Source organism: Pieris napi, chromosome 18, assembly GCF_905475465.1.
Source record: "Pieris napi chromosome 18, ilPieNapi1.2, whole genome shotgun sequence".
In the NCBI taxonomy this organism is placed as follows: domain Eukaryota; kingdom Metazoa; phylum Arthropoda; class Insecta; order Lepidoptera; family Pieridae; genus Pieris; species Pieris napi.
Genome location: NC_062251.1, coordinates 4013579 through 4026074, shown reverse-complemented (window position 1 = coordinate 4026074; position 12496 = coordinate 4013579). Strand labels below are relative to the sequence as shown.

Here is a 12496-nt window from a genome sequence, read left to right as displayed (position 1 = left end):
ACCGTGTAATGGAAAAGAGGCCTTAGGCCGTGGCCCCATGTCTACGGCACGGCACCGGCTACCGTGCAACGGCACGGCGCCGTCGCCGTGACACGGTACGACGCCGTGCCGCACCACGGTGCCGCGGGCGATGTGCGCGGGGGGCAATTCTCAGTCGATATTTCGCAGTTGTTGTACTCGGACGTGGTTATCTGGATATGGATCACGAAATTATTCTCCTGATGTTACTAAGACGACGAATGAAAAAAAAACAGAAACAGAGGAAATTTTGGGTAAATCCATATATTCTTACAATGAACCAAGATGGAGGTCATTTCAAAAGGAAATATGAAGCCCTAAAAATATGTGGGAATGAGAAATTTTTTGAATATTTTAGAATGACCATAACAAGTTTTGAACAACTATTTACCAAATTAGCACCTCGTTTACAAAAACAATACGTGTTCAGAAAACCTGTTGATCCTATTGAGAAGCTTGGTTTAACTGTCAGGTAAGAATAAAACGAACTTATAGTAAATCAAAATATGTTTATTATTTGTATCACAGGAGTTTCAATGCGATTTTTTTCGCTCTAGAGTCGTGGTCCCCTGCGATGTTCTTAAATTATCTAACTAGATTTAAGAAAAATCGTATTCGGACTCCTGTGTGTTTGATAAGATATCGCTTAAATTATTAGATATGTTTTCTATGGTTGAATTTGGCGAAGTTTGGTCACGGACGCTTGTAGATGATGGATTGTGAGTTGTTTGATAAGTCGCTGTAGCTTCTTGTGATCTTTGGTAGCTACTTTGATATGCTGTCTGGTAGCCGCTGTATGACTGTTGATTGTATTGATATGTGGGTTGATTAAAATCTGTCAATATTTGCATTACACGACTTTGATAGATCAATGTTTGGTGGTCGTCTAGTTTTTCCAGAAATGGTAAAATTGATTTAAAAAAAGACACATGTCTATTCTGTGCAATTTCTAAAGTTTCGATAATTTTGTTCTCAAAATCATCTTCAACGTATTTTCTTTTACGCGTAGGTGTAGCATAAGGTCGGTATCGTGACCTAGTATTTTCATTTGTCTTTGGACCTTCAGACTCTTCTTCCAATATACTACAGTCTGTTAAATTTGGTGCGTTTTTTTTTAAAAACATCAGTTGTTTGTGCAAATGATATTCTTTCAAGTTCTTTGCACCAGCTCCAGATTTGTTCGCAAGCTCTTTCTTTTTCATGTATTTCATGTAGTTGTCTTTGATGTTTGTCCATTTTTTAATTATGTCATGTCCTGCAACAATAAAACATTAGGTTAATATTTTCATGACTACATGTATTTATCATAGGGTATACAAAGTGTTAGCCAAAGTATAAATTCAAAAAAGCAATTCGAAAATTGAGCTGCTTAAACAGTTTGTGGTAACACTGTTCTAAGAAACTAGTAAATATATTTTCTCTTTTCAGGTTTTTGGCAACAGGGAATTCATTTAGAGATATGGAATTCACAGATTATCGAGGAAAAAGTACAATCAGCAGAATAGTGCAAGAAGTATGTCGTGCTATTTGGGACATTCTTTTATCTGAATGTATACCGACAATAACCGAAGAGCTTATGGAACCAATAGCGGAAGACTTTGACAAAAAAACAAATTTCCCAAATTGCATGGGGGCCTTAGACGGGAAGCACATTCGCATTAACAGTCCCGCCCACAGTGGATCTCTTTTTTTCAACTATAAAAACTATAATTCTATCGTGTTGCTGGGACTAGTCGATTCTAAATACAGATTTGTGTATGTCGATATTGGAGCGTATGGAAAAGAATGTGATTCGACAATTTTTCAGAACACAAAACTATATGAATTATTAATTCAACATCGACTCCCCATACCAGTTTCAAAGCCTTTGCCAGGCCTTCAAAAACCAGTTCCGTATGTCTTTATTGCAGATGAAGGCCTACCGTTAATGAGTAATCTAATGCGTCCATACTCAGGGAAACATTTAAGTATTGATCAAAGAATTTTTAATTACCGTTTGAGTCGGGCCAGACGAAATGTCGAGTGTGCTTTTGGCATACTTGCAAATAAATGGCGTATATTTCACAGGCCTTTAAACGTCAAATATGATTTTGCAACAGACATTATCAAAGCATGCTGTGTATTGCACAACTTTGTTGTATCTCGAGATGGAAGTAAAATGTCCGAAGAACTGTATATCGATGACTCCTTTTTGGACTTGCGACAAACTATAGATGACGTTTCTTTATCAAATCCAGTAAATATAAGAGACGAGTTTTCTAAATATTTTAATAGCGATGTTGGCGCGCTTAGTTGGCAATTAACCAAAATATAACTCAAAACCAGTCACGAAAAAAAAAGAAATTCCTACCTGCCTTCTATTATCAAGACTGAATTCCTATGTGGAAGAGACGTCATCTCAAAGTACACAGGAACTGTATGGTGTACAACCATTATTATAGATCTTATTACAGCAGCGCAAGTTCTATTTCTGCATAAAAATATATCTCGATGAGACCACGACTGTACCTACTCCATTATCATAAAAACATTAAAAACAAATAAATGTTAGTACTCACCCAGTTTTGTTTTTTCTTTAATGTCCTTGTCATCAAATGATTCAAAAATGTTTCGGCAAACATCTTTCCACGCTTCTGTTTTTAAATGTTTGTCCTTATAATTGTCATTTGTCTTGTCCCAGAGCACTGTACGTGCCTCCACTAACGAAATAAAGAAATCTACATCGATATTTTCCACCATTTTGTTTTAAACACATTAAACACATGCACGCACGCCACCTGCGAAATATCGACTGAGAATTGGCCCCCCGCGCACACCGCCCGCGGCACCGTGGTGCGGCACGGCGTCGTACCGTGTCACGGCGACGGCGCCGTGCCGTTGCACGGTAGCCGGTGCCGTGCCGTAGACATGGGGCCACGGCCTAACTCTACATTACTATAATTCTGATCATAAACAAGTTATAGTAAGTTTATTTTTTATTGTAAAGGTATATATACCACTTTTCATGCATTTTACATTAGGAATGGCAGTTTCATACAATCTTACATCCCTTTAGTATAATTAATAGTTAGTATTTTTTTTTCCTTGTAGATTAAAAATGATTTCATCGTTCTCCCTCTTCTCATGTAGATGTTGAACACGCAACTCAAAAATTTCTATTTCATATTTCCTACAATTTTGAACAATTCCAATCTTTCAGTGGATATTTGAGATGTGAGATTGGACACATTTGACAGCCTGCATTTTTTAGGCACCGTTAAACTCCTTGTCATCGGAGCGCGAAGAAAACAGGCTGGTGATTTTGTGTTGAATACCTAATGCCCCGTATTCATGGTAAACATTTGTTTAGCAACAGTTGCTAAACATTGTTGGTGAGCGGCGAGAATGTTGCTAGCAACTATGTTTAAATCAATACAGGTTGTCCACACGCCAGTCTGCGTTAAAATGTTGCCCGAGGAGGTAGTGTTGTTGTGTTCTCTGTATCAGATGTATAGAATCTCTAATAAAAAAAAGAGAAAAAGATGGTGGATTCGAAATTATCTTTTGCAAAGAGAAAATTTGATGAGTGACCTCAGAATGACAGATGGATCATTTTGTAACTTTACGAGAATGTCGAAAAGTGATTTCGAACATCTTCTAGAAATGATTGGTCCATCAATAGCCAAAAGGGAAACAAATATTCGTCAGCCAGTTTCACCTCAAACGAGGCTGGCTATTACATTACGGTATCTTGCAACTGGAGATTCATACAGTTCTCTTTCATACACATTCAGAGTATCAAAACAATTGATTAGCAAAATTATACCAGATGTATGTCAAGAACTAATTAACTCACTAGCAGGATATGTCAAGGTACAAGAACACTATTTGTGTAATCAAGTATTTTATTAATTAAAAAACACAAAAAAAAAACAGTGTATGCTATTGCGTTGATTCATCACTGAGATAGTTAACTAAGTTTAGTATAGCCGAATCTTCTGTTTCGTCTCGTAATGCATCTAGTCTATTTGTTTCGTGTCTCTCAATTTCCCTTATTTCAGTTTCCTGAACATTATTTGGTGTTGATGATGGATGAGAAGATGCCGTTTGATATCCATATGTATTATATCGTCCCATTTTTAATTCATACAGTATATTATTAATATGGTACTTTGCCTGTGTCACGGCTTGGTCATCTTTAACACTTCTTAATTCAGCAGCAATATATTCACCATATATATCAAATGGATCCTTCTTCTCCCTTTCATCCATCTTTTTTTTAGCACTTTTCAAAACCTCTAATATTTCATTTGATTCATCTGTCTTATTTCTTTTCCTCGAAGATGTAGATGTTGTAGCATTCGGCCTTGGTGATTGAGATGGCTCTGACTCCATACCACTTTCAAGTGCATTGTTTTCATCTACCTGTAAATTATTATCTTATTATATATTTATTTATTTTTTAGGTTCCAAGTTCGGAACAAGAATGGAAACAAATAAGTCGTGAATTCGAAATACGATGGAATTTTCCACATTGCATTGGGGCCATTGATGGGAAACACGTTATGATTGTGGCGCCAAATAATTCTGGAAGTGAATACTACAATTATAAAAATCAGTTCAGCATGGTACTTATGGCAATTGCAGATGGCAATTACAACTTTATTTACGCAAATTATGGAGCTAAGGGTCGGTCGTCCGACAGTGGAATATTTCAAGAAACACCGTTTTATAATGCATTGTTAGAAAACTCACTTAAACTGCCACGGCCTGAACCAATAACACAAGGCGGAACAGAAATGCCGTATGTAATTGTAGGTGACAGTGCTTTCGCGCTAACGGAGAACATCATGAAACCATATCCTGGCATTCATGAACGTGGGAACAAAAAGCGTATATTCAATTACAGACTATCAAGAGCTAGGAGGATTATAGAAAATGTTTTTGGCATTTTATGTGTGGTGTTCCGTGTATTCACTAAACCTATTCCGTTAAAACCAGCCAATTGTGAACTCGTGGTAATTGCTTGTGTATATTTACATAACTTCTTAAGACGTAACTCAGTTTCCAGATCCATATATACACCTCCACAAACTTTTGATTTTGAAGACTCTGAAGGTAACCTATTAGAAGGTTCTTGGCGAAGGGAACTAAGTTCGTTTCCTATGATTGATTTGCAAAGACGGGGCAGGCCTGCATCACAATCAGCTCTTTGTATTAGAGAACAGTTTGCCGATTACTTTATAACTCCAGAGGGAAGAGTTCCATGGCAAAATAATGTAGCGTAATTGTAATAATTTTACAGACAATAGTATAAAACAATTATATACAAAAACAACTTACTGTTTTATTCATAGTATCCGTTTCACCAGAAGTAGTTGCACCACATAACAAAAATTCCAATGGCTCGTAATAAATCCATTTACATTTTTCTATTGCGCCGCTGCCTGTAGTTTTTTTTGCCGACATCTTTTTTTTCTCTCTAGTAAATTGAGTACGCAGTACATGTATTTTAGTTTCTACGTCTTTTTTGGGTATATTTAGGACTTGAGAAATTTCTTCGAATGCATCGTTCTTTTTGTTTCTATCTTTGTATTGTTTTATAGAACAATCCCATAATAATGGTTTTGATTGAAATAATTCTATTAATTGCATTATTTTATCATTGCTCCACACTACTGCCATGTTTATAAACTGTTGCAAACTCGTCCACACACGTCAACAATTGTCGCTAAACTGATGTTTACGCTTGTCGGGCGAGAGCTTGTCAACATGATGCTGTCAACTCTGCAACACGCAGTGTTGCCAGCAACATGTTGACAGCAACTCCGCAACACGTTGATTCAACTTTGTTGCTCAACAAATGTTTCCCATGAAGAGCTAGTTCAGACATGGCGGAATCCGTGCGGATGCAAATCGCGCGGTTCTAAACGCAAGTGTTCAGACAGACGCGGATGTAAATGCGGAGTGCCGTAATCCGCATAGAGTGACAGCGTTCTAGTCCAATCATGGAAGTCGAAGAAGCAATATGTGTGTACTTGTTGCTCCGTAAAAAAGAAAGAAAGAAGAAACGGCAGTATTGGGTGCATCCAATATTACGTGATCGGCTCACCCATGGTCAGTTTCTGACTTTATATCCAAAATTAAGAAGTTTTGAACCAAAATTCTTTAATTATTTGAGAATGTCGATAAATTCATTTGATGAATTATTAGAAATGATCAGTGAACAAATTGCATCTAATGATACCCATATGAGGTCAAGCGTGGCCCCAGAAGAAAAACTCGTGATTACATTAAGGTAAGATATTTATTTTATACATCAGAATATATGTTTTGTACTATAGAAGACTGTGAGTCGTCAGTGCTATTGCATGATAAAGGCGATGGAGACTCTCCTGGTACGATTGTAGAATATCCTGTAAAATATCCTTGTGGGTTTGAATATTGTTGGTTTTGCCAAAATACTTCATTAGGCGTGTTCTGCTGGCTCGTGATATGAATAGGCGCTGGTAATTTCTGCCCTTTCTGTATTACCTGGAGTAATTCAATTTTAGTAGCCAAACGCTTATTTTCTGGAATTTTTTTTAACTCTTTATACAATGACATACAAAAAAGCTTATCATCATCATCTTGCTTTGACATACTTTCTTGTAATTGTCTCTGTATTTTATCCCTTGATTCAATGCTATTTTCTAATATGTCAGCCAATCGCTCTTCTGAAGTAATTTTAGTCTTCTTCCTTTTATTGGGTACTGGTTGTATTTCACGTGCATTAACAAAATTATCTTGGTTTTGGTCAATGTTTTGAATTCCTTCATTTTTGGCTTCATGTATGTTTGATGTCGTTTCTTTGTTTTCTACTGTCTTCTGAAGAAAAGAAAGCCGGTCAAAATACATGTATTTTGAACCTTTACATGCACCAGAACCAGAAGGAATTGATTTGCCTTTCTTGAATTCCTTATTATAAGCATCCCGTATATTCTTCCACTTTTTTTGTAAAGTTACACCTGGAACAGAAATCAGTATTTTTAACAAAATTGTAGACTTATAAATACAGGAGCGGTCAAATATTTGAAGACACTCAAAAATTTGAAAAATTTAAAATAAAATAATTGACACTCATTATTTTAAACTAGCTGGTGCCCGCGACTTATAATTAATAAATGAAAAGTTTGCAACTTTGTTAACAAAACGATACAGATCAAGATTATATTGTTTCAGATATCTGGGTACTGGTTGTTCCTTTGGAGAACTGCATTACAACTTTCGTCTTGGCAAATCTACAATTACAGGAATTGTCCGTGAAGTATGTGAAGCTCTGTGGGAAAAAGTCGCAAAAAATGTCATGCCTGAACCCAGCGAAGATATATGGAAGAAAATAGCTACAGATTTTGAAAAATATGCAAATTTCCCCAATTGCATTGGCGCCATAGATGGCAAGCATATAAGGATTACAAAACCCAATGATTCTGGATCTTTGTATTATAATTACAAAACTTTTTTTTCCATAGTGCTGTTGGCACTTTGTGATAGTAACTATTGTTTTTCTTTCATAGATATTGGATCATATGGAAAAAGTAGTGATTCTGCAATTTTTAAAAATTCGGTATTTTATAAAAGATTAATAGAAAAGTCATTACACATACCAAAACCTAAACCAATATCTAACACAGATCCTACGCCATTGCCACACGTCATAGTTGGCGATGAAGCGTTTGGTTTATCCGAAACTGTAATGCGACCCTATGCAGGTAGAGGGCTATCATACGAAAAAAATATATTTAATTACAGGTTATCAAGAGCTCGACGTTATATTGAATGCACTTTTGGAATTCTGGCAAACAAGTGGCGCATTTTTCATAGGCCTATAAACGTTAATATAGACTTTGCCGAAGACATAATAAAGGCCTGTTGTGTGCTACACAATTTTGTTAGAACTAGAGATGGTATACAGTTTGAAGATACTTTATATACTGGGCCAATGAGTAATCTTAATACATTACATGCAGGAAGGGGTACACCGTCATCATTAAATATTAGAGACAAATATGCTAATTACTTTGTAAATGAGGGTCGTGTAGAATGGCAAGACACAAAAATATAAAAACTTGAGAGGTGTCAAGGGACACCCGGATAGAACGAAGTTGACCTCACTGGAGGCGAGTACTAGAGGCGAGTAGCGAGGCGTGGTGTTTGCGTGCGTGAGAATCGTGAGATTTTTCCCGCGCCCGATACTTACCTCCAATCACAATAACAACATTTTTATATAGTTTAGTTATTTGGGGTGGACTGTCAATTACAAAATATGTAAACTACCCTGATAAATGTAAAATTAAATACATACTGACCAAAAAGAACCTTTTTTTCCAAAGAATCCTCATTTTCTCCAAAAATATCCACCAGCTCCTGCCAAGCTCCGTTTCTAATAATTTTATTGGAATATTCTGCACATTGGATGTCCCACAAAGCAGGTCTCTTTTCCACCTCATCGATGAATAGCTCGGTGTCGAAGCGATCCATTGTCACCGTCCGATACGCGCGGCTTCCGCAGAGCAACTGAACGCGCTCTAGGTACGTCAAGTAAATAGATCCGAGCGGCAACCGCGCGAATTCATTTTCTAGCGGTTGAGTGGCGGTAGCCGCGCGGTTTGTCAATCCGCGCGGACAGGTATGAACGAATTTATAGGCGCTAATGTAAGTGTGGTTTTACAGTGACGCTTCTGTCCGCGCGGGTGGTAAGCGCGCGGATGACCCGCTCGAAACTATAAAACTAGTTTTAAAGCTAGTCGCGCGGTTAGCCGCCTCGTACAGTCGTGATCGGTTTGCCGGCTCATACAGTCGTGATGAGACTTCTCGTATTTATTATACTATATTACTTATGGAAAAAAAGGCAACGACGACGACGTATACAAGTACATCCTTACAATGCCACTAGATTGCTGAGAGGCGCGTTCTCTACATCGTTTGCGGATTTAAGAGAACATAGTGACAAGTTCTTTAAACATTTTCGTCTGTCTATAACAACATTTGATGAATTACTCTGCAAGATAGAACATAATTTAAAAAGATCAAGTTTACGTCGAGCACCTATAGAACCAGTTGAAAAGTTGGCGATTACCTTAAGGTAAGTGGCATGAAAAATACTATTTAATTTTTAGTAATTACTTTATTTACAAATTTAAACAATCAAAAAAACAAAACTCGTTGAAATGTAATTAATAGAAATTGTCGTTTTCTGATGCAATATTTGGAAAGTGCTGTATTTCTTCACAGCTTTGCTGAACAGAATTATTGACTGTTGAATGAGGATCATATTGATTTGCTGTTTGATAGCCTTGCTGAGTGGTGGTACTAGACATTGATTCGTTGACTGGTAGCGTTTGGTTTGAAAAATATGATGAATTGGTTGCACACATTACAGAAGAATTAGAATCATTTTCTGGTGACATGACGGTGTAATATTGACTTGCTGATTGATAACCTCGTTGCGTAGTAGTATCATTAGAATGATTGGTTGTTGATGTTGTAGTAGAATTTGAGTTATGTTCTGGTGACAAGATGTTGGACGTCGACGTAGTGCCACTTGAAGTTGGCGCGGAGAGATCCATGGCGATTTGCAATACTTTGGCACGAAATAATAGTTTTTTATAACTGTTAAAAGATTTTAGTATTGGACCTAGAGAATTAAAAAATGACAAATCGTCAGAGCTTATGTCTGGCATATTTTTGTCTAACAAATCTACCAACTTTTTCTCAAACGCGGAGTTCTCTTGTACCCGTTCATGTTTCCTCTTCCGAGTCCATGTTGGTTTATCTTGGTCAGCCACCGGAGTAGAACTGTTTTGAGAAGAGCCAGAAATTTCGTCGTTATTTACTACGTGAGCTATTGTTTCAGATGAACTTGATTGTTCATTAATGTTGTACATAGATTCTGAAACTTCGTTTTCAGTGATACGATCAAGAAAGTTTAATTCTTTGAAATAAATGTATTTTGTAACGGTTTTTGCCCCGCTACCAGATGGTGCTTTTTTCATATTAGCTTTGGTTTTGAAATATCCATCTCTTGCAGATTTCCATCTTTGACGTAAAAGCTTATCTGAAACAAAAAAAAATTGGCAAAAATAATATTTTGTGTATCACGCCTTCTCACTTGTACTTTTTATGAATCCTTTCCTACTTGGAACTTTCTACTAGTTCTAATAATTATATATATTTTTTTCAGATTCTTAGCTACTGGGAACACTTACTCCGATCTACATGTCACATACAGAATGGGCGTTACTACTATAAGCAAAATCGTCAAGGAAGTTTGCTGTGAGATATGGGAAAAACTACGCGAAGAATGCATTCCTCAACCGACAACGCAAATGTGGCAACGTATTAGTGCAGAGTTTGAGATGTATGCAAACTTTCCTAACTGTTGTGGGGCAATAGATGGTAAACATATACGCATAGTTAATCCCGCAGGTGGAGGGTCAATGTTTTACAATTACAAACATTTTTATTCTATTGTCCTTCTGGCAATGTGCGATGCCAACTATTGCTTTACTTATGTCAACATTGGTTCTTGTGGGAAAAACTCTGATTCCACCATATTCCAAAACAGTGTACTATTTCAACAGTTAGAAAGAAATAATTTAAGGTTACCGGCTCCAAAGTACCTGCAAGGATCTAATATTGTGGCACCTCATATAATAATTGGTGATGGTGCATTTGGCATATCGAACTATGTGATGAAACCTTATCTTCGAAATGATATGAGCCACAAACAGAAGATATTCAATTACCGTCTAAGTCGTGCCAGAAGGTACATAGAATGTACATTTGGAATATTATCAAACAAGTTTAGAGTGTTTCACACTCCAATGAACGTGAGCTTCTCCAACGCAAAAACTATAGTTAAAGCTTGTTGCGTATTACACAATTTTATCAGAGTGCGAGACGGCTACAATGGAAATGACTTATTAAGCATTAGTGGTTTGATTGACATGAATCTTCAGCCAGTTTCTAGAACAGGAAACACACTACGCGAAGTGTTTGCCGATTACTTTATATCGCCTGCTGGCAGTGTTTCGTGGCAAGACAGACAAATATTCTAGAGGTACCTACCTAGTACCTATTTGAAAGAACTTATTAGTGGAATTGAATTCATTGTCGTCCTTTCAAGTATAGACTATAGTGATGATTCATAGTCATTTATGACTAATCTAATGTGTTTTTTCTGCAAGTAAACCGTTGAAGAGTGTTCAAATCATCAAAAATCCACAATCTTATTTTTAAATCCATAAAGATAGTGCTCCAACAAGTAAAATTGATCAATTTACCTTATCTTACCCTACATATCGATTGAAATCTTACCCTACATATGTTTAACGACGACTTTTATACCAACATAATATAAATTTTATATTATAAATGTAATTGATAAAAATACAAATTTTATAAACATACCTTTGTCTTTCTTTATGTAATTTTCTCCAAAGATTGCTTCTCCAACTTCTTCCCAAGCCTTATTTTTTGCGTCTTTGTTTTTGTATAATTCGTTCGATGGATCCCACAGCAACGGTCGAAAGCGAACTTCTTCAATCAATCGACCCGTATCGATATAATTCGCATTCATTTTGGCGACGACGGTACGCATGCGCGCGTCCGACCGGCGAGACTGTGCAACGCACACTGAACACAATGACTCCTCGCCCGCACGCGGTTGAAAAGCGCGGCTGAATTGCCGTCAACGCGGGCCATCCGCGTGACTATGTAATGATCCATGAGACGCAAAGCTCGTGGCCCGCGACGCTTACCAACTGCGCTGGCGAAAGCGTCACTGTAAAACCACACTAAATAAGATCCGCGCGGTCTAACCGCGCGATTTGCATCCGCACGGATTCCGCCATGTCTGAACTAGCTCGAATACGGGGCATTATTTTATCATTGCTCCACACTACTGCCATGTTTATAAACTGTTGCAAACTCGTCCACACACGTCAACAATTGTCGCTAAACTGATGTTTACGCTTGTCGGGCGAGAGCTTGTCAACATGATGCTGTCAACTCTGCAACACGCAGTGTTGCCAGCAACATGTTGACAGCAACTCCGCAACACGTTGATTCAACTTTGTTGCTCAACAAATGTTTCCCATGAATACGGGGCATAATATTCAAATATTGATTTTAATCATAATAACTTTTAGATTTAAATAAATAATAGTGAGTGAATGAAAAAGTGTGTAACTTCATACTAGGTCTCAAAAGCATCTCTAACACTGCGCAAGGTATGCTCAGAAGCCAATCCTTTACTCGTATCTTTACATTGTAGACGGTGAGCGGTTTAACACTGATTTATTTTCAAGTTACCCTCCATAAGTACATAATAATACCACATCTTCCCTCTTATAAATAAAGCTATAAAGCAATCTTAATTCGAATTAACATCTAATAACTTAGCTGTTAACACAAATAATTATAGGTAACCTGGATGTTTTATCATTGAGAAATTATC

At 37.1% G+C, this 12496-nt stretch overlaps 8 protein-coding genes across 9 annotated transcripts in view; 5 read left to right on the top strand and 3 right to left on the bottom strand.

The window, feature by feature from the left end:
* LOC125058341 overlaps positions 1–12496 on the top strand; it is a 36344-nt gene that overhangs the window by 12031 nt on the left and 11817 nt on the right. The gene's annotated exons all lie outside the window — the stretch shown is intronic.
* Positions 67–2579, top strand: LOC125058356 (protein ALP1-like). Its single transcript, XM_047662433.1, has 2 exons — positions 67–490; positions 1447–2579. Exons 1-2 carry the CDS (start codon positions 198–200, stop codon positions 2330–2332), a joined length of 1179 nt encoding a protein of 392 aa, XP_047518389.1. The 5' UTR covers positions 67–197; the 3' UTR covers positions 2333–2579.
* LOC125058392 lies at positions 3334–12151 on the bottom strand. Of its 2 annotated transcripts, XM_047662472.1 has the most exons (3): positions 11922–12151; positions 5341–5655; positions 3334–4422 (listed from the first exon to the last, which is right to left on the bottom strand). In XM_047662472.1, exons 1-3 carry the CDS (start codon positions 11946–11948, stop codon positions 3940–3942), a joined length of 825 nt encoding a protein of 274 aa, XP_047518428.1. In that variant the 5' UTR covers positions 11949–12151; the 3' UTR covers positions 3334–3939. The 2 variants fall into 2 exon arrangements, with proteins under 2 accessions (XP_047518428.1, XP_047518427.1); XM_047662471.1 differs by lacking the exon at positions 11922–12151 and having other exon boundaries at positions 5341–5868.
* On the top strand, positions 3403–5335 carry LOC125058342 (protein ANTAGONIST OF LIKE HETEROCHROMATIN PROTEIN 1-like). The gene is made up of 2 exons (XM_047662418.1): positions 3403–3870; positions 4464–5335. Exons 1-2 carry the CDS (start codon positions 3403–3405, stop codon positions 5283–5285), a joined length of 1290 nt encoding a protein of 429 aa, XP_047518374.1. The 3' UTR covers positions 5286–5335.
* On the top strand, positions 5871–8111 carry LOC125058359 (protein ALP1-like). Its single transcript, XM_047662437.1, has 2 exons — positions 5871–6295; positions 7219–8111. Exons 1-2 carry the CDS (start codon positions 6006–6008, stop codon positions 8099–8101), a joined length of 1173 nt encoding a protein of 390 aa, XP_047518393.1. The 5' UTR covers positions 5871–6005; the 3' UTR covers positions 8102–8111.
* On the bottom strand, positions 6286–8689 carry LOC125058389. Its single transcript, XM_047662465.1, has 2 exons — positions 8346–8689; positions 6286–7004 (listed from the first exon to the last, which is right to left on the bottom strand). Exons 1-2 carry the CDS (start codon positions 8515–8517, stop codon positions 6310–6312), a joined length of 867 nt encoding a protein of 288 aa, XP_047518421.1. The 5' UTR covers positions 8518–8689; the 3' UTR covers positions 6286–6309.
* On the top strand, positions 8708–11447 carry LOC125058361 (protein ALP1-like). Its single transcript, XM_047662439.1, has 2 exons — positions 8708–9121; positions 10220–11447. Exons 1-2 carry the CDS (start codon positions 8841–8843, stop codon positions 11094–11096), a joined length of 1158 nt encoding a protein of 385 aa, XP_047518395.1. The 5' UTR covers positions 8708–8840; the 3' UTR covers positions 11097–11447.
* Positions 9144–11810, bottom strand: LOC125058369 (uncharacterized serine-rich protein C215.13-like). Its single transcript, XM_047662447.1, has 2 exons — positions 11449–11810; positions 9144–10093 (listed from the first exon to the last, which is right to left on the bottom strand). Exons 1-2 carry the CDS (start codon positions 11636–11638, stop codon positions 9213–9215), a joined length of 1071 nt encoding a protein of 356 aa, XP_047518403.1. The 5' UTR covers positions 11639–11810; the 3' UTR covers positions 9144–9212.